This window comes from Galeopterus variegatus, unplaced genomic scaffold (assembly GCF_000696425.1).
Source record: "Galeopterus variegatus unplaced genomic scaffold, G_variegatus-3.0.2 Scaffold1893, whole genome shotgun sequence".
NCBI lineage: Eukaryota > Metazoa > Chordata > Mammalia > Dermoptera > Cynocephalidae > Galeopterus > Galeopterus variegatus.
The window spans coordinates 245,437-267,467 of record NW_007728004.1 but is presented as its reverse complement, the minus strand read 5'-3'; the positions used below and the strand labels follow the sequence as shown (position 1 = coordinate 267,467).

Sequence of the window (22,031 nt, the reverse complement as noted above, 5' to 3'; positions counted from 1 at the left end):
AAAAAGGATACGGAATAGCAGAAAATGCAGAACCACTGTATCCAGAAGTTATATGTATGAATTTATTTCTTTGAAGGGGAAGGAAAGGGACCAAAAAGGACACTGGAGGAATTATGTGCCTGGAATTCTGGACTATGTATTTTGGCACTAATAGTCTCCACACTAAGCTTTTATGAGTGAGGTAATAAAAACCGTGTTTGAGGAAGATGACTTTACCACGTGTTTAAAATATAGATTGGAATGGAGAGGTGGAAAACAGTTAAGAGCAAGTAGAATTCAATAAGTTGATAATAGTAAAGATTCTGAAAATGGAATGGAAAGAAGGAATTTAGGTGATAACATCAAATATGAAAATGATGACTCAGAAGTTTCTGAGATGACATCAGATGACACCCTAGGAAAGATGTAAATTAGGTAACTGGAAATACAGATGGGGCCACAGGTTGGAGTAGATACTAGTGTCGCAAGTTAACCTATTGAGTTATATGCCTAACTGGAGATGCAGGTGGATAAAAATCACCTCTAGAGAAAACACAGTGTAAAATGAAGGGAAAACCTCAAGGATCAGAAGTAATAGTGATATCTTTAGCATTATTTAGTAAATAGAAAGAATGATGCCTTTATAGTAAGAAATAAGCTGTTTTGTTACCATAAAGCTTGTTAAGCTTCTGGTTAGCAGGAAGACACGTAACAGGATGTATTCTTTGAACATCCATGGATGAAGGGACAATGATAAATCCTTTTGCTAAGGTAAACTTAGGAGTCATATACCTGGCAATTAAAACCATAAGAAGAGAAGAATTTATTAAAGACCCAGAAACAGGGGGTTAAGGACTGAGCCTTGAAGAAACCTATTCTTCAAAGTTTAAAGAATAAATGATTGGATCCAATTTCAGAGAAAAACCCACCGATTCCTCAGGAACAATTTTGGAATTGTAGCCAAGAAGCTTTTTAAATAGCTGTAGTGAGATAAAGGATTCCATACTGCTCACATGATATCTTAGTGATATAAGTGAATAAAAATTTTACACACTTTTAAAAAACTTTTTAAAATTTTACACAGGATTGTCGTAAGAACTAACTGTGAAAATACTGTTACAACATCAAGCATAGATGGAAGTTTTAAATAAAATGGGATCAATGAGGATGATAATGATAATAATATGTAACAATAATTATAATTATATTATTATTTATTTATTATGTCATAGCTTTAAGTGATCATGATATCATTTTGAATAAAATGATTTAATATCTAGCTAAACATGCTAAATCAAATAGGTTATGTGACCATATTTTAAAGTCTAGAGCTATGGCATTCTAAAAGGACTTCACCTCTATGGCAAATATTTTAAAGAAATTTATACTTAAAAGTGTAAATATAAAAGTAAACCACATCTACCTTAGTAAATTCTCAGTTATTGAGGTATATAGATAATTCTTTTTTTTTTTTTTTGACCGGCAAGAAGATCGCAACCCTCGGCACGGTGTGGTCTGCACCACGCTCAGCCAGTGAGTGCACTGGCCATCCCTATATAGGATCCAAACCTGCGGCCTCAGCACCAGCGCCGCACACTCCCGAGTCAGCCACGGGGCCGGCCCTAATCTGACCACTTCTAACCATATTCATTGCTACCACTATGTTCTAAATCACCATTGGCTTACCATTACATTATCAACTTGTCCTCTCACTGGTCTCTTGGCTTGTACCCTTCACTCCATTTAATCAATTTTCAAAACAGTAGCAAGATTTTAAAATTTAAATATCTCCCCCAAACCGTCCTACATAGCTTCCAATTTCCCTCAGAGTAAAAGCCAGAGTCCTTACAGTGGCTTATAAAGACTATGCAATTTGGCTGCTCATTATTCCTCTATCCTCGCTCCTACCATTCTCTCCCTTGCTCACTCCATTCAGGCACATTGGCCTCCTTGCATTTCCTTAAATGCACCCTAGGCTTTCCTGCCTTAGAGCAACTGCACCGGCTGATCCCTGTATTTGGACCCCCATATAGCCATTCTCTTCAGTTTTTACTCCAGTCCTTCCCTTTCAATGTGGTCTATCCTGATCAACATATTTCAAATTGCAACCCTCCTCCTCTGTCCCAATATCCCTTATTCTACTCTCAATCAAGAAACTTAGTTCATTGGAAAAAATCCGTTTGTTTAGCATCTGAAATAGCACTCAAACACAAGTAACAAAAGGTTTCCACGCATTTGACATTATTTAAACTTAAATATCTATTGTTCCATTACTGCTCTGATGTTAAATCAGAATTATTATCCCATTTTCCAAAAATATAAATCAGAATAAATGCAATTATTCACTAGTTTGTTCCAAGCATTTACTCTCACTTAATGAGAGGTGAGGTTACAAAGTAGCAAATTTTGAAATTGGGGAAAATTGGGGGGATGAAACTTTTGGGAGCCGTAGATAAATTCATGATTTTTTATTGTGATGATGGTTTACCGGGTATATATGTATGTCAAACTTACCTACTTGTGCACTTTAATTATGTGCAGTATATTGTACTATAACTTAATCAAGCAAAAAATCCATAGTAAAGACAGTGTAAATTTTAAAAAAAATCTTAAAATATTGTGGAATTGTGTACTTTCTTCCTATAGTGACATGAATGAAATAATACTGTTGTCCATCGTAATATGATTATATACTTGAAGACAAGGTCATTATATTTCTTACCTCATATTAATAGATAAACTACTTCATTTGACCTCTGATGAATGATATTATTAATAACAGTTTCTTCTAGAATAAATGAAACTTACTAGACTCCAGTTGTGCGTGTGTGCTATCAGGTATTCTAGGTATATCTCTGAAATGACAGAAAAAGAAAACAAGAAACTTTTAACAATTAATGCAACTGTATTTTGATCATTATCAACCCATATTATAACAGGACAGTGTATAGTGAAGAAAACTGTGTATGGTAACAGGCTATATGAGGATACTTCCAAAAGTTCATAGAAATACACGTATTATTATATTCTGTCTTTCCATGAACTTTTTGAAGCACCCTCATATAAATAAGAAGAAAATAAGCCTTACTACTTTATTGCTAATAAAAGCATTCTGGGTTAACAACTATTTAAAAGAATTAAAATTCATATGCATTTACAGATTTATAAAAACATATATTTTATTTTCTACATGCCTATCTACACAATATGGCTTCTAAAAATTTGTGTATTCAAGATAAATTCTACAGATAAATTTTAATTCCAGTCTACTCTTTATTTTACCTGCTGTTCTAAATCAGTAACATTGAAGTGCAAGTAAAATATCATCAAAACAAAAATTTTAATATTTAGATTGTGATTGAAACTTTTTAAATGTAGTAACTTCATCAAGAAAAAGCAAACATGTTTCATATTGGGACTCACAAAATTACCTTATAACTATATTTACAACAAAAATAATTGTATATTTTTGTTTGAAATTTGACAAGAGGGATAGATATTAATGGTTAAGGGCATTCAGAAAATTACATAAAAGACTATAAATTATTTAAAATATTAAACAAAAATATTTTATTTAAAAATTAAAATATGATTTTTGGATTCTTTAATACCAAGAAATATATTTGATAAATACACTGAGCAGATACACTGCAGTTTTACCATCTTACAAGACTATGAAAAGACAAAATGAAAACTGCATACAATTTCATGTCAGATTCATTACTTTGAAAGGACATTTCAATAAAACTAAGCTACCAACCTGTCATTTTTTCCAACATAAAAAGAGATTATAATAATACACCCCAATCATTTTCTAAATGAATGAAAACTGGGCATTATTATAGTATAACGAAGAATTTCTGTACCTCCACCCTAAAGTGCTCTTACATCAAATATACATTTAATAATTAACTGTCAGTTTATATATTTTTCTATTGTTTGTACAATATATTAGATTAATGTATATCTTTTAGGTTGGCATAATATGTAAGCTTCTGTAAAGGAAATAGTGCTGTGATATATAATCAGTAATTCTCATACTTTAGGTGAAAGGATTATATTTATTGCCAACTTTTGGAAATTGTCAATTTAATCTATAGGCAACAAATTACAAAGACAAGAGTACTTTTGTGTTTGCTTATTTTTGGACCGTTTACCCATCATTCTTTAAAGATGTTGTGTTTTTCCTTAGACTATTCCCTCTATCTGGGAATTGCATGCCCTTTGGTCCTTTCTTTCTTATGCTGAAATCTCCATTTTGAAAAAGTATGTAAAATTTGTAAACTATACTTGATCACCATTTTGAAAATGTAGAGAACCATAGTTCATGAAACTTATCTTAAAAGTAATTGTTACTATAATCTACTTCTGCTACTAATGTCTTTAGCCATCTTCTAAGCTACTGAAATAATAAAAATAGTAAAAACTTAAATATTTCTTCTTGTAATTAATTGTATATTCTATCATGATCAGATAAAGAGATATGATTTCTGGTGAGGTGTTTTGGTAAAGAAGAAGAAAAATGTACTGTCCACAAAATAATTTATTTTCATAAGGCAGTCAGACATTTTTGGATTGCACATTGCAAATTGTTTGATATCAGTCAACTTTATACATTTATGAAGTATTGAAACCAAATTACCCAATAGGCCTTGAAACAACAAGCTCCACTTGTGGTTCAGGTTTGGATTCCAAAATAATGTTGTATACTTCCTCAAAAGTGGCTCCTTGCAATAGCCTTCCATTCCATTCTAATACTTCATCACCTATAGTGTGTGTGAGTAAAGATAATATTAGAAAAACTAATTCCATAAAATGCACTCGAAACAAAAGCAATCCTACGCTGCAATGACCTTCATAGAATAAAATGGCCATTATGAAATAAGAAACATATTGAGAACAGCTTCAGTGGCACAAAATTTGATGACCTGGAGGATTAGTATAATTCACCCAAAAGGACAATGGTCAGAGGAAAATAAAATTACATAAAAATTATCTCTGTGATTTCTTAATAGAAATTCTAATTCTAGAAAACTATCAAAGTCAGTTGTCTCTGAAAATTTTGTGACACTGTACTCTATGTTTCTGAATATATATGCTACTGAGCACTTTGTTTTCTTTAAAGGGTCTCCATTATCTAAATTCTCTTGCAAAAAGCTTAATAATTAGCATCTTATCGAAATCTCTTCAAGGCACTTAAGGATCTCTCCAATAATATCCATTACCCAAGAGATAAGGGGTGGCACATTTTAGGGAACATTTATCTATGAAGTTTGCTTCCTAAACTATGTTGGAATTTTTTAAAAAATAATAAAGCTTATGGGAAACAAAATAGGTTAAAATTAGAAACATATTAGAACATACATCAGTAAAAAAAATAAGGTCAGTAAATATAAAAATCATCTTATATGATTCAAGAAATAACAGTTATAACTTTTCATTAATTAATAAAGACTTTCATCTAAGTTAAATGAGCTCTTTGTTACTGGTCAATTCACTTCTAAATGAAAATAACTTTTTCATAACTACTCCAATTTAACATTTAAAAGTAAATCATCAAAGGTAGAAACATACCTGGTCTGAGATGTCCTACAGTATCAGCTAAACTTCCTTTTTTCACTTTGGTAATAAATGCACAAAGCCGACCTGATTCAGTCATCTTTCCTCCTACAACCTGTTTAAAAGAGGATAGTATTAAAACAGGCATATTGTTAAAATGAACATAGTTGAAAACTCAAGTAAAAAATATCTAGACTAATTTGCAGGTTATAAAACTGTAATTTAATGTACTGAAAATAATTTCTTAAATAATATAATGTTATTAGAAACTGAGTAAGTAACCTAAGAACTAGCTCTTTTTATGTATTCCAAATGTTTTGCAATTTAATCTATTCTTTGTTGAAAATGTTGCATATATCACAAAATTCAGCAATTTGTACTTTCTGTCTTTACTACAGAATTCTTACTTTTGTCATTTCCAAAAACATTATTACAGTACTATATAACTATATAAACATTTCTAGTTATAAATTTAAAATAATACAATAAAAAATATTTGTTACTTTTACTATAATTATGACATACTACCAAATTTTCATTAGTTAGTAATCTTTTTAGGCACATTGATAATGTGCATAATAATGACAGATCTTTCTTGAGAAAATTACAAAATTTACTTAAAGTTATCAGAAGTAATGTAAACTTTAGGCCATTTGCATCCCAATTTTTCTATTTTTATGTTTCTATTAAAATATATCATTTCAAAAAAGAAAACATTAGGAATAATGCTGTGGAGTCATATGTGTACCTGTAAGATAGTGGCCTTTTACAAAATTAATGTTTTGATACTGATCAATCGCCATTCAATCAATATCTCAACTTTATAGCAAGTGAAGCAAACAATAGTAACTAACTTCATTACTAAAATAAATTGTTTTTTTCTCTTCTAAATTGAGTCAAAGATATCTGAATTCAAAAGTCACTGACTTATCTTATTCTATGCATTTATTCCATAATTACAGTGAATTAAATCCAGTTGCAAATAAGTTAATATTAACTAATCAGTCCTATGTTTGATTCTAAATATTAAATGTATAGATTTTATAGGCTTGCATCCTTATTTAAACATTAAAACTTTCTTGGCTTAACAAACTTTAATGATAAAATTTATTTATACTGACTATAATTACTATTATTGAAATTTTACAGTGTGCCAGTCACTGCACTAAATGTTTGTGTATTGACTTATTCAATCATATTATAACAATTCAGTAAGCATTATTATACCCTTGAACAGATGAGAAATGTCATGCACCTAGTAAATGCTGTAACTGGAATCCAAGCCAAGACTTCCTAACCTGTATACCACACTGCTCTTATACTGTCTGGGCAGATCTGATTTAAATACCACCATCATCACCATCATGTGACCACAGGCAAGTTACAACACCTCTCTACACCTATTTCTCATGTGTTTTGAGTGTTAAATAAGATGATAGATGTAAATGCTAGAGTGCCAGCCAGATGGTAGCTATCCAATAAATCTTAGTTGCCCAATTCCATTTATACCCAAAGCTTCCTAATATCTCTTACTTATATTCTATAGGACAACTTCTGTAGGAATGGCTAAACTCTAAAACACTCTTTTTTCATTTTAGTTTTTAATTCGCCATACTAGATGAACAAAAACCAGAGCTCTTTGCCAAACTGGTAGGTTAAAAATGGAATTTCAGTATACTTTTAATTAGCATTTAAAAATTATTCTTCAATTGAAGATCTTTTCATATTTTTGAAAGTATATTTACTTTTCTGTGACTTGAGTGTTTCTATCTTTTGCTTACTTTTTATTGGTCTTTTCTTATTGATATCTAGAGGTTCATGGTATTAGAAAAATTAGAATTTTGTGACATGAATTGCAAATATTATTCCCAGTTGTTTTTGGCATTTTGACTTTATTTATGGTATTTTTTTTTTGCCATCTCAAAATGTGTCATTGTTATGTCATCAAATTTAAAGTCTTACTTTATGACTTCTGAATTTTGTATCAATATTAGAAAAACTTTTTCTGTTCAAATATTAATTTAAAAATTTTTCTAATGTTCTTAATGTTTTCTTTTTATGTTTATTTATTTTTTAAAAATATACACAATTTTTATTTGTCAATTATACCTCAATAAGGAAAAAAAAATAATTGTTGCCGTGGCAACAAAATATAATGCAAAGGACATATAACTTCAAATATTTATTTACCTATTTATTTTTAATAGCATTTCCAGGGTGTAAAAGACCATAAATGCTCATTGAAATTAATTTTAAAATGCAGAAAATTATTAAGAAGAGAATAAAACCCATAATCCCATCATACATGGGCAAAACCATTAATGCTTTTATGGATTTTTCTTTCTCTCTTTCTGAACCAGGCACTGTATTGCTGCTGGTGGGAATGTAAATGAATTCAACCTCCATGAAGAGCAATTGGTAACATGTGTCAAAATTTAAAAGCAAATTAGCACAGCCATTATGTAAAACAGTATGGAGGTTTCTCAAACACCTACAAATAGAACTACCATATGATTCAGCAATCCCACTACTGGGTATATACCTAAAGGAATGGAAATCATCATGCTGAAGGTACACCTACACTCCCATGTTCATCGCAGCTCTATTAACAATAGCCAAAATATGAAACCAACGTAAATGTCCATCGACAGATGACTGGATAATTAAAATGTGGTATATATACACCATGGAATACTACTCTGACATAAAAAAGAATGAAATTCTGCCATTTGCAGCAACATGAATGAGCTTGGGGAAATATATGGTAAGTGAAATAAGCCAAACTCAGAAAGGGAAATACTAGATGGAAGAGAAGAGAAGAGAAGAGAAGAGAAGAGAAGAGAAGAGAAGAGAAGAGAAGAGAAGAGAAGAGAAGAGAAGAGAAGAGAAGAGAAGAGAAGAGAAGAGAAGAGAAGAGAAGAGAAGAGAAGAGAAGAGAAGAGAAGAGAAGAGAAGAGAAGAGAAGAGAAGAGAAGAGAAGAGAAGAGAAGAGAAGAGAAGAGAAGAGAAGAGAAGAGAAGAGAAGAGAAGAGAAGAGAAGAGAAGAGAAGAGAAGAGAAGAGAAGAGAAGAGAAGAGAAGAGAAGAGAAGAGAAGAGAAGAGAAGAGAAGAGAAGAGAAAAAAGAAAAAGGAGGACCACAGTAGTGTGTTGAACTTTCAGGAGAGAACAAACCTAAGGATACTAGTTATTGGGGGGAAGAGAGGGAGGGAAGGAGGTTGAGGACTGATAGGTTGGGTGGAGGGTATGAGGAAGGATTGTGATTTGAAATGATGAATATGCTAATAATAACAATAATAAAACTTAAATGCAAAAAAAAAAAAAAAAAAAAAAAAAGAAAGAAAGAAAAAACCAGAGCTCTATTTGGTGTATTTAGCAAATAATTTTCTGTTATTTTACAATAAAATATAAATCAATATTTATATTTAATCTCCAAACATAATTATTTTTGAGTTTCCAGGCTTCAAATAGTATTCTCTCTTATGTATGAGCACACATGAACGAACATACACGTACATTTTATTACATTAATACAAAAATTATAATTCCTATATAATACACATATAACACTTCCCAAGTTTGCACATTGAGTAATTAAATGAAATTATCATTTTCATAGAATATAAACTTAAAGGACAAACTGCATAGGCAAAATAAGTTTGAGCATTTTGTTTAGGATTCAAATTGATCTTAATTATGTTACTTTCAATGTCTTCCAAAATTATATACATGAGTATTGTTATAGAATAATGGCAGCTTCTTAAATAATATTTGGAAAATAAAAAGTTTTAGATAATCAGTGCAAATATTTGTAAATTCTTGAAAATGGAAAAAATCCCACTAAATTAGTATCCTTTGCTTTTCTGTTAAATCTGTAAAAGAGTATAGAGCAAAACTTTCGTACAGTTTAGTACTTACCTTCAAACCAAGCATTGCTCCTGAATCTCGAGGTACACTTCCATCTTTTAGACGCTTATTTAATAAAATGCGACCAATTAAACGATCTCCATCTTTAGATGGCTGCCAGGTCACAGGGTGCTGACATATTGCATCAACAGACAAACAAAATTAATGGTTTTTTAATGCCAAATGATCTCTAACTGTACAATCTCTCTAAACTTCAGAATTCCAAACTGTAATGATTACACAAACCAGTCTGTGCTCCAAAACACTGATAAAAGGGATTACTACATTATGCTTATAACCTCAATTTTACAATCTCAAGTTTTTTCAAAATCCAATTACTTCAAGTTCTTTCAGTTCTCTATCACAATACTAAAGTTATAGAGCTCTCCATAATCTGAGAAGTCTTGAAAATATATGCAAACTCTCATCATCTACATGTTGAAAATTAATTAAAAATTTTACGTCCAGAAAAGACAGATTGAAATTCTACAGTTAAAAATGAGGATTTTCTTTTTGAACACTTTTGGAAGATTTTGAAAGACTGTATTATAGTAAAACTAAAACATGAAATTTGAACTATGATGAGGACTTTCTTGAATAGGTTTCTACATTAAAATTTTTAAAAATACACAAGCCACAGTAACTTTCCACTTGAATCTGCATGGGAGAAGTAGGCTTCATTCAAAGGTGAGGATAGATTACATTTCTCACTTTTTAGAGGTTCATTGATTCTTTGATTCTTTCTGGTCTTTAATCTATTTAGGAAATTACCTTTACTAGATAATTCAACGGTATCCATTGTTAAATAATGTTAAATAACCTTGAAAACATTAATAGTTTATTTCTATCTTAGGGCAGAACCAAGGCCTTTATAAATAACAATACCAACCCATTATGAATGACATGCTAAATAGCAAAGTAAATGACTTGTGTAATCATAGTTTCACAGTTATCTAAAAGTAACATGCATATCTTCATGCAAAATTTAGTAAGCAAAAGACAAGTTCCAGTTAATCACATCTATATGGTAAAGATTTCAAAAGTCCCACTATACTAAAAGCAAAAATAATAAATATCAAAGCATATGGCAATGGCTCTAATGCTAATTAATACTACATTAAAATGCTATGACAATAAAACAAAAGAGCAAAATGACAGTGAAAGGGAAAAAAGAAAAACAACTTTTTCTGTGTAAACAGACCCAATTATCTCCCTTTTGCCTGGGATTCAAACTGTTAATTTAATTTTCATCCCAAGGAAAGTATATGCAAGCAATTAAATATGCCAATCCAAAAATTGTTTATTATTCACGGTTTATAATAACATTACAAAATTCTATCATGTGACCATACACAAAACAGTCCTTTGTTCCTAAGTTATATTTTCATAAATTTATTTTTTGGTATGCTGTCAAATAAGAAAAACAGCAAAACAAGCAAGAGGCTTTTTGGTTTGGTTGATTGGTTTGGTTTTGTTTTTCTTTTCTGCACCTTGAGAAATGCTACATTGACCCTTAAAATGCCCTGTTCTTTTATTATGTTCTGTTTTAATGAGTGACAGAGTGCAAACAAAGACCAAATGAGCAGGTTAAAAGGCAGGCTACACAATCTCAGTACCTTATCACTATGGCTATGCTCCTCGTTAAGGGTTGTGCTACTACACGTATCTACCCCAGAGTCCTTAATCTGAGGCTCAGACCATTCCAAATCCTCTTCCAAAGAGTGGCCACCAAAGTACATCATTTTCTTTTGTCTCTCAGACCTGGTGTTAGAGTCCGACAAAACTGCCTGCTCACTAGTTTTTCTTTTTCCCTTTTGACTGTCCCCTACAGGTGTGGGATAAAAAAAAAAAAAAAATACAAAAAAGAAAACATGCAAAGGTGTAAATAAAAAAGGAAAAGTGAAATGATAACAGAAATTAAATAGTAAGGCTCCACATGTCTCACCAAAGACATTGGGGATGCCTCACTGCTATGCCAAGACGTATGATCCAACCAGTTGTAATCCATGTCTCCTGTGAGAGTCAGACAGACAAGAGTGCAGTAAAGGAGACGGCAAAAGAAAAGACAGACAGAGACATTATAAACATTTTAAATGCATGATCCTGTCTGGTTTCAAGAATTTTGTCTGTAGCGCTCCTTATATACACCAAGAGAAAGCTAAGACTCCAAATAAGTAAAATTTATAGAATGCAGAATATAAGGTTTATGTGGCCTAGACAGACCTTACAGAACAAAAGTCCTGCAAGAAGAGAAAAGGCTAATAATAAACAAGAAAAAACCACCACACCCAAAATTGCATATGCTGAAAAAGAAAAAGACTGTCAGCTATGTCTGTTATTCATGCTATTTTTCTTTTCTTTTTTTTTTTTTCATGCTGGCCTGAAGACATGAGTTTGTTCCCCAAAGATTAATGAACATTCTAAAAATTAAACAGTGGTTTGCCAATAACCACTATTTTTAAAAGAACCAAATAATTAAGTGTTGTTCCTGAAATGCAGTAAAATATTCTTTACAATGCTGAAACCTCCCCCAAAATTTTGGAGGTTAAAAAAAAAATTGGTTCCACAAAAGATTAATTTTCTACAAAAATGACAAAAGATTCATTTAATTTCTATTAGTAAAAATAAAATAAACTTTACATAATTATCATGAATTACTTAATATTACTTTGAAAAAATTTTTGGCATTTTTTTATAAATTGCATTCTTATAAAAAGTAAATTTTTTAAAAATAATAATTTTGTCAGAAAATTTACATAATTGGCAACTAAGAATAAATATCCATTTCCCAAACTTACGTGCTTATTTGATTTCTATTTGAAAAAGAACTTCTTTTCAGTCAATATGTACACATATAACTTTTTAAACTCTATTCATACTTTCATTTAAATTCTTTTTTTTTTTTTTCCTTTTTGTCTTTTTTCGTGACCGGCAATGGATCGCAACCCTCAGTGTTGCGCCCGGACCGGGACTGGCAACGGGATCGCAACCCTCAGCGTTGCGCCCGCACCTCGCTCAGCCAGTGAGCGGCAGGTCTGTATGTGGGATCCGAACCCTCAGCGGGAGCGCCGCCGCACTCCCAAGCGGCGCACTGTAGCAGTGCGCCACCGGGCCGGCCTCATTTAAATTCTTAAAAATATTTTCTGAACACCTCCCATTTGCTATGTATTGAGTTGAGCCCTAGTGTAAAGTGGTAAAACGATGAAATATGCTTATAGCAGAGTGAAGATAAACACAACAAACCATCAGTGTCATATAGGAAAGTACAAAACACTATGAGAGAGTATAATAAGATCTAATTTAGATTTGGGTATCAGTGAACACCCCTAAAGTAATAATGCTTAAGAAAGAACTGAAAGATGTGACCTAACAGACATGTAAGGAGATAGGCAGATGAAAAGTGAAGAAAAGAGCACTCCAGGAAGAAGTAACAACAAGGTAATGTAAAAGAACTAAAGGAACACGTGAGTCTGAACCAAAAATAATGAGGGAGAATACAGTACGACTGCCGAGGCAACCCTGACCAGCTTAGAGAGGTCTTTCTATGCTATACTAAAGATTATGAATTTCAACTGCTGAAGAATTTTAAGCAAAATGTTTGCATGATCTGATTTACATTTTTTAACAGATGAATCTAAGTACTATATAAAGACTGTGTTGGAAGACACCAAGAGTTAAAAGGCATTTGCAATAATCCATGGGAAAGGTGATTGGGGCTCAAACGAAGGTGAAAGCAATGAACACAGTAAGATGAGAGGGAAATTAGAGAGACTTTGGAGGTAGAAATACCAGTGTTAAGAAAGACTGAAGGGGCCGGCCCGGTGGCGCACTGCTACAGTGCGCCACTTGGGAAGCGCGGTAGCGCTCCCGCTGAGGGTTTGGATCCCACATACAGACCGGTTCCCGCTCACTGGCTGAGCGAGGTGCGGGGGCAACACCGAGGGTTGCAATCCCGTTGCCGGTCCCGGTCCAGTACGGGTGCGACAGTGAGGGTTGCGATCCGTTGCCGGTCACGAAAAAAGACAAAAAGGAAAAAAAAAAAAAAAGAAAGAAAGACTGAAGAGTCAAGGTTAACTCCCAGGGTTTTGGAATTAATAACTAAATGAAAGAAAAAACAATTTATAAGATAGAGAAAACTGGAGAAAGAACACTTTTTTGTCAGGGAAGAAAGAAGAGGGAATTATGCTATTTTGTAGAATCTAAGATGCTATTGACTGTAAGATTCATAAATTAAAGGATACTAGAATGGTAAAAATGTGCATCTTAGAATTTTTTAAATATCGTGGTTGATTTTGGATATATCATTTGCAATGCATATAAGATATTCAAGTGAATATAAGAAAGCAATCAGTCAAGCTGGAATAAAGCTTAGAAAGAAGTTTTGATCTGGAGACATAAATAGGAAATTATTAGTTTACAGACAGGAATAAGTGAGATCACTTAGGAACAGAGAATAAAATAAGGTATGAAGAGGACCCAGACTGAATTCTAACATTAAGAATTTGATTTGGGGCCAACCCCATGGCTCACTCGGGAGAGTGTGACGCTGGGAGTGCGGCGGCGCTCCTGCCACGGGTTCGGATCCTATATAGGGATGGCCGGTGCGCTCACTGGCTGAGCGTGGTGTGGGTGACACCAAGTCAAGGGTTGCAATCCCCTTACCGGTCACAAAAAAAGGACAAAAAAAAAAAGAATTTGATTTGAGGGAAAAGACAAAAAATAGGATTGAGAAAGAGCATGCAGAGGGACAAAGGAAAAGGGGAGGGAGATAGAGGGAGGTCTCCAAACCAAATTGAAGAGAGTTTCCTAAAAAGGAGGAGAAATCAACTACAGATGCTTCTCAACCTATGCTGGTCCTGGTAAACCCATCATAAGTTGAAAATACGGTAAGTTAAAGATGCATTTAAACTCTTAATGTCATAGCCTAACCTAGCCTACATTAAACATGTTCAGGACACTTACCAGGGTAAAAACTTCAAAAAGTTTATAGAAAAATAGAATTAAAAGATAACATGAATCCTTACATGAACTTTTTGACGTATTCTCATACATTAGCCTACAGTTGGGCTAAATCATCTAACACAAAGCCTACTTTGTAATAAAGTGTTGAATATCTCATATAATTTATTGAATACTATACTGAAAGTGAAAAACAGGCTGGTTGTTGTATGGGTACTCAAAGTACAGTTTCTATTGAATTCTTATGCTTCCACACCATAATAAAGTCGAAACATTTTTAAATTGAACCATTGTAAATCAAGAACCTTTGCATATTGAATGATTTCTCCACATCAAATAAAATGAAGAAATGAAAAGCATGCATTTGATTTGGCAACATGAAGATCAGAAAGGATATTAGAAAGAGCACTTTGGATAGAATGATGAAAATTAAAACCAGATTGAAGTAATCTAAGAACCAAAGGGAGGGGAAGAAGTAGAAAAACTGTGTGTAGATTAATGGTTCTTAAAGTGAAACCTCCAAAATGGCATCAACAACATCACCTGGGAACCTGTTAGAAATGCAAATTCTTGGGCACTACCCTAGGCCTAATGAATCAAAAACTCTGTGGTGGGACCTAACAATCCAAGGTTTAACATGCCTTCCAGGTGACTATGATATCAGTAATATCTGACAACAATTGGAGACAATTCTTTTAAGGAGTCTATGAAGGAAGATGAAGCTGTATTATCTAACACACACACACACACACACACACACACACACACACACACACACAAATGCAATTTGTTGAAAGAACCCATCCTTTAACCTGTGAGTTAGAGAAGTGCTTCCCAAACTTTTTCATGGCACCAATAAACGATTACAACATTAGTACAACATACTGGGCTAAGTGGAGATAACCAGCCCAGGGAATACTTATGCCCATGCCTGGACGGCTACACTAAAAGCCCAAAAAGCTGAAAGTATTTGTATTTCAGAAATCCTGTAGCCCTTTCAAATACATTACTCTTCCACAAAAAAAAAAAAAAAAATTGATAAATCTGTGAATTATAGAAAGAAATAGTAAGGACACTGTAAATCAAAATTCTTTACTGGTTTATGTGAAAGTAGGAGAATTCAGCTCACAATCTCTTTTCCCCACTGTGCTTGCAACCTATCAGGAAGGCAGATATGTAGCCCTTTCCTCTGTAAATAAAGGAAATAAACTGTTTAATGATTTAAACAAAACAACTGATTGACAAAAAAGAGTATCATACATGATGGGCACTGAGTAAACACTTGTTGTATGAGTAAAAATTAGTGTAAGAATTAAATAAGATAATAAACATTAACTACATAGTAAATAGTCCCAAACTATTGGGACTATTAGCATAAAGATCATAATACATATAACTTAATATTCTTATTTTGTGTAGCTTCAAAGGTCAGAAGTAAGATAGTAAGATATCTTTATTTAGTAGCAGTACAAAAATGAATTGTCAGGCTTTCCAATTCTAGAACAAGATGTAGAAGATGCAGAAAGAACCAGATGGAAATTTTAGAACTAAAAAAAGCAAATGGATGGGCCCAACAGCAGAATGGAGAAGAAAGAGGAATGCCTTCAATGAACTTTAGAACAATAGAAATTACCCAATCTGAAAAAGACAGAAGATAAACTAAAAAATAAACTAAAATGAACAGAGCTGTAGAGACCTGAGGGACTATAACAAAAGATCTAACATTCATGTCATTGCAGTTCCAGAAGAGAGGAGAAAGTGAACGGAGCTGGGAAAGTATTCAAAGAAACAATGGCTGAAAATTTCCCAAACTGTGCAAAAGATATAAGCTTATAAATTCAAGAAGCTATGTAAACCCCTAAACACGAAATATTCAAAGAAATCTGTGCCAAGATACATCATAATTGAATAAAAACAAAAACCAGAAGATATTGAAAGTAGCAAGAAAGAAACAACACCTTGCCTAAAGGGGAAAAACAATTTTAATGACAGCAGATTTCTCACCAGAAACCTTGGAGGTCAGAAGGAAGTGGCACAATATTTTTCAACTACTGAAATAAAAGAAATGTTAAACTGAATTCTAAACATGATAAAATTCTCTCTCAGGAATGAATGAGAAATAAAGACATTCTCAGACAAAAGAAAACTAAAGGAATTTTTCACCAGCTGCTCTACCCTAAAAGAATGGCTAAAGGAAGTTCTGGAAGCAAAAAAGAAAGAACCTGGAAGTATCGAGAAAGATTAAAGATATGGTAAATAAAAATATTCATAAATATGACAGACTTTTCTTCTCCTCTTACATTTTCCGAATGATGTTGGAAGTGCAAAGTGTTCATTGTCTGATGAGGTTTTCAAGATACATAGAGGAAATATTTAAGACAATTACATTATAAACAGAGGAAGGTAAAGGAACTTACATTTCACTCTGACTAGATAAATATCAGACCAGCAGAATGTGATAAATTGTACATATATAATATATTACCTAGAGCAACCACTAAAAAAAAAAAACTATGAAAAGAAATACACTTAAAAATACAGTATAGATAAACCAAAATGCAATCGTAAAAGTAATGCATGGGGTAAAAAAAACAGAGGAATGAAAAACAGTGGAAACAAAGAAAATGGCAAACAACAATAAAACTGCTGGCTGATATCAGTTATGAATATAGATACAGAAATCCTTAACAAAAAATTAGCAAATAGAATTCAGCAATATGTAAAAAGAACTACATACTATGACCAAATGAGATTTACTTCTGGAATGCAAGGCTAGTTAAATATTTGAAAATCAATGTAATACACCATATTAACAAGTTAAAGGAGAAAAATCATATGATCTTATCCACTGATCATTGATGCAAAAAAACCATTCATGATTAAAAGTTAAAAACTCCCAGAAAATAATAGAGGGGAATTTGCCCAAATTATTAAAGGACAACAACAAAAAAACCTATAGCTAACATTATACTTAACGATGAAAGGCTGAATGCTTTATATGAAGAGAAATTTCACCAAAGAGGATATCTTTATTTCTAATAGGCAAAAAGTGGAACAACCAAAATGTCCTTCAATCAATGACTGGCTAAACAAACTATGATATATCCTTACCATAGAATGCCACCCAATAATAGAAAGGAAAAAATTATTAATACACACAACATGGATGGACCTCAAGGGCATTATACTTAATGGGGGAAATTTTTCAAAATGTCACATATCACATAATTTCTTTTATATAACATTCTCTAAATAATAAAATTATAGAAATGGAAAACAAATTAGTGGGTGGCAGGGATTAGGGATGGGGGGGGGAGCAGGATGTCCTGTGAAGCAGCAGCATAAGGAAGATCTTTGTGGTAGTATAGTAGTTCTGTATCTTTATAGCAGTGGTGGTTAAATGAATCTTACATATGTGATAAGATGTCCTAGAACTACACACAAACGTTGTTCCACTGTCAGTTTCTGGTTTTGATACTGTACTGTAGCTATGCAGGATGTAAGCATTGGAAGAAACTGGATAAAGGGTACACTACTTTACTTTCTTTGCAATTTCCTAAAAATGTATGATTACTTCAAAGTAAAAAGCTAAAAATAATGTTTTGCTGTTTTCACAGATAGTCACCACCCCATCATGGGATGTACTCAAAGAAAAGGCTACAGTACCACCTGTCAGCATGATGAGAAGATCAATGCTTCAGTGAGGAAGTTACACTAAAAGCACACTAAATCCTATCAACTCTAATATTCAATTATTCTATTAGTACAAGTTAAACAGATTTATTTTTTTTAATGTTGTAATTAAATTTATTGGCTTGGGAATTTACTTTGTAAATTAGTTTTGCTTGTATAGTTGTGTAAAAGCCATAACATAAGGAAAGTACAATCAGTCTTACGTTTGTACATGCTTAAATAACATTATAATGAAAATAGTTTATGCTGAAGGTCATATTCCATGAACAATGTTACTTGGGAAAAGGCCTTATGTAATTAAAATTTGACAAACATGGCTTGGTAAACATCGGAACTAAAATATGAGAGTGCTGGAGTCATAATACTTAGATTTTAATACTGGTTTTACAACCACTATGGACACTGGATAAGTTAATTAATATCTCTACACCTCAGTTTTCTCTTCTGTAAAATAGGTATGATAATAGTTCCTACCTTCTAGGGTTGTTTTGAGGAATAAATGAATTAAATGATATAATAAATCAAAATATGTAGCATAGTAATACAAATCTACATTAAAGCTATGCATCATCTTTAAAAATTGTTCATGCCATTTTGCTCCTAATCTTCCAAATACTGATAAATTTCCCTAGTCAAACAAAAATTTATTGATAGCATCACATATATAACTGTAATCTGTGTGCTACTAGTAGTTAGCTCTTATTATTAAAAAATTTTAAAACAGAAATAAAGGACATAGACCATTTCTAAAATTCCCAAGCAAGAGGGATTTAGTAAAGTTTTCAACAAGAAATCTTGAAAAAAATAGGGCATGAGATATGCCTGGGAAAGATTTAACTTGAGCTTCTGGTTCTAACAGAGATACAAATTATTTGTTTATAAAGTTGCCTGCTCCTTTGGTATGGTAAAGGTATACTAGACATTGCTTTAACTGATGACTGTTCCAAAGACCCAAGAGACTGCTTGAAAATTTAGATTTCCTTTTCACATTAAGCAACAGAATCATAAAACTATCTAAAAACAATATATCTAAAAACATAATGTTTTGAAACACAGACCTGGGTACTTTACATCTCTAAAGAATATACCCAAATTTCAACTTCCAACTGGGGAGAACATGAGACAGAACATGGAAACTTTTCACCTAGCTAGAGATTTCCATATGCCATCTGTATTAGTTTCCTATTGCTGCTGTGATATTATCACAATTTAGTGATAATATCACAGCAGCTTAACACAGCACAAATTTATTATCCTACATTTATGGAACTCAGAAGTCTGAAATGTGTCTTAGTAGGCTAAAAATCAAGGTATCCACAGGGTTGATTTCCTTCTGGAGGACCCAGGGGGAGAATCTATTTCCTTGCCTTTTCCAGCTTCTAGAGGCCACCCACATTTCTTGGCTCCTGCCTCCTTTCTCCATCCTCAAAGCCAGAAGTGTAGCATTTTTGAGCCTCTCTCTAACTTTGACACTCTTGCCTCCCTCTTATAAGCACCTTGTGATTACATTGAGCCAAGCTGAATAATCCAGGATAATCTCTCCATCTCAAGATCTTTAATTTAATCACATCTGCAATGTCTCTTTTACCATGTAAGGTAACAATATTCACAGGTTCTGGGGATTAGGATGTGGACATTCTGGGGCCCACTCTTCTGCGTACAACACCATCCTAGGCTCTGTTTTTTCTGGCAGGAAGTAAAATTTACTGGGCTATGCTTCTGTTAAGTACTGTTTTGGGCTACATGTATGATTATGCTACATATGTGACCATTGCTTTCTCTGACAAATCAACTCCACACGCATTTATGTACAGCTTGAATGCAATCGGCATTGTCCTAGATTTAGTGACAGCTGCGCACATTTTTCCCTGTTAAAGCATAGAAGATTTAGAACCCACAGACTAGAGCCTACTAACATTTCTGTAACATTTCATCAACAGGTCTGTTTACACATTATTATCATCTCTGGGTGTTCTCATACTTCATCACAGAAGGCAGAATAACTCACTAGAAAATGATTTGAGGTATGAACTGCTTGATGGTGGAGTTGGAAGCCAACCTCCATCAATGCTGGTACTTTCAAATAATAATATCTGGATTTTCACTTAGGATGCTGAGCATCTGCTAGTTTAGGAAATTTCCACAATGACCTTTTAGGAACCAAATGTAGGGGAAAAACTTTACGAATGGACTCATGGGCATATTTCTATAAAGTTCCAACAAACAGTTTTAGAAGTCCTTGCAAAAATTGAGTTCATTGCTACTTTCAAGGAGGATTCTATTCCAAGAGATGAATCCAACAGCGATTCCCCCAGAGAATGAAAAATAGGTTGTGATTTGAACAGAAATGATCAGCAAAGCACAAATTAATCCAGTTCTGCTTTTATATCATGTGTGAAGAATGACACACCCTCACTGCAAGACTGCAATCTCCCTGGGAGGAGAAACTGGGGCCTCTAAAGAGGAAGATTATGTAACTGCTTTCAAATTATCCTGTGTTAAATTCTATTTTTTGCACTTTGAGGGAACAGAGAACCAAAAGCATTTTAAACAGACAAGCTTATGTGTGCAATGTGGTATCCGACATCAGTTCGAACAGGCCTGCAGAGATGTAGAAGGTCTGTTCCACAGCAGTGGACAGTGAGAGGGGAAAATACAAGACAGGAGAACACCGTGCATCACAGAACCATTCCCTGGAGGTATCACTTTCACATAAAATGGTGGGGCTGGAATCTTGCAATAACTGTGCAGAAAGAAGGGTGGCTAGTCATGTTGGAATATAAACAAAATCAGCCCTGAAAGAGGAAATTCCACACCAAGTGGGGAAATGTTAAGGAACAGGTCTGAGGTCTCAGTAGACCTACGTACCAATGACTGGGGAATAAAAAAAAATTGTTGGTATTTTTACTGGCACAGGAGAAAAATTAGTTATTATCAGCCAGCAGTAAGACTGATGCCAGTCCACCATCCTTATGGGAACAGAAGTCCTTGATTTTCTTAAACATTTTAGAGATGTTAAATAATAAACACAAATAGGTTAACATAATGATTCTAAAATGTAAAATGAAAGTACTCATATTATGGCTTTAATTTGCTTTGGATTTGTATAATTACTTGTGTAACCTTTTGGGTATGTCAATGCCATTTACTGAACCAAAGGGAGCAGTTTTGCCATAATAAGCTGTCTGGATGTACTGTGTAGGAGGTTTGAAGTTAAACAGATTTAAATATGAGGACCTAGCTGAAAATAATCAAAAGATTCAGATCTTAGACTAAGATTTTCTCCTTCACTTATCTCTACTGTAAAATACAAACTAACCCAATTGTGTGTGTGTGTGTGTCTGTGTTTTACACATAGAATATCTGCCGAAATTTTTTCTGCTTACAACATTTTTTCTACAGTCATTAATACAAGAGTTTATTAACTGTTTTACATCACTGTTTTTCATTACTTAAGATTAATAAAGGTTTTAAAATTAAATTGCATAGTATACAAAAGCATTCTTCAACACCCTCATTTTGAACTTCATCATATTTATAAAGTCACAGCATGTTGTGACAGAGTTTTACAGCTGAAGCTAGAAAACCTATGTTAAAGTATTGACTCCACCCCTTATCAATTTTATGACTTGAGCAAGCCACTTAATACAGTAGGCCTCATTTTCTCAAGTGTGTAAAAAAAAGATAATTGTGATATCTCACATATTGCTAAGAGGTTTAAGTAAGATAATACTCATGAAAGTTCTTTGTAAACTGTAGTCATAATAATGTTGATGATACCATCATCTTCATCATTATTAAAAATAATCATAACGTTTTTCTAATAATCATAACTTTTATTCTAAATTCTAAAAGTAATCATAACTTTTATTCTAACCTTTATTCTTTTTTTTTTTTTTTTTTTTTTTTTTTTTTTTTTTTTTTCCGGGGCCCGCAA

At 33.0% G+C, this 22,031-nt stretch overlaps 1 protein-coding gene across 1 annotated transcript in view; it reads right to left on the bottom strand.

The window, feature by feature from the left end:
- The window catches only part of LOC103595939 (regulating synaptic membrane exocytosis protein 2), a gene marked incomplete at its 3' end in the record, with an annotated part of 267,512 nt that overhangs the window by 66,657 nt on the left and 178,824 nt on the right, over positions 1–22,031 (bottom strand). Inside the window, exons 4-8 of the mRNA XM_008579475.1 lie at positions 11,388–11,455; positions 9,455–9,574; positions 5,554–5,653; positions 4,622–4,745; positions 2,788–2,834 (exon numbers count right to left, since the gene is read on the bottom strand). Of these exons, the coding sequence (XP_008577697.1) occupies positions 2,788–2,834; positions 4,622–4,745; positions 5,554–5,653; positions 9,455–9,574; positions 11,388–11,455 (459 nt within the window). The remainder of the gene's footprint in view (positions 1–2,787; positions 2,835–4,621; positions 4,746–5,553; positions 5,654–9,454; positions 9,575–11,387; positions 11,456–22,031) is intronic.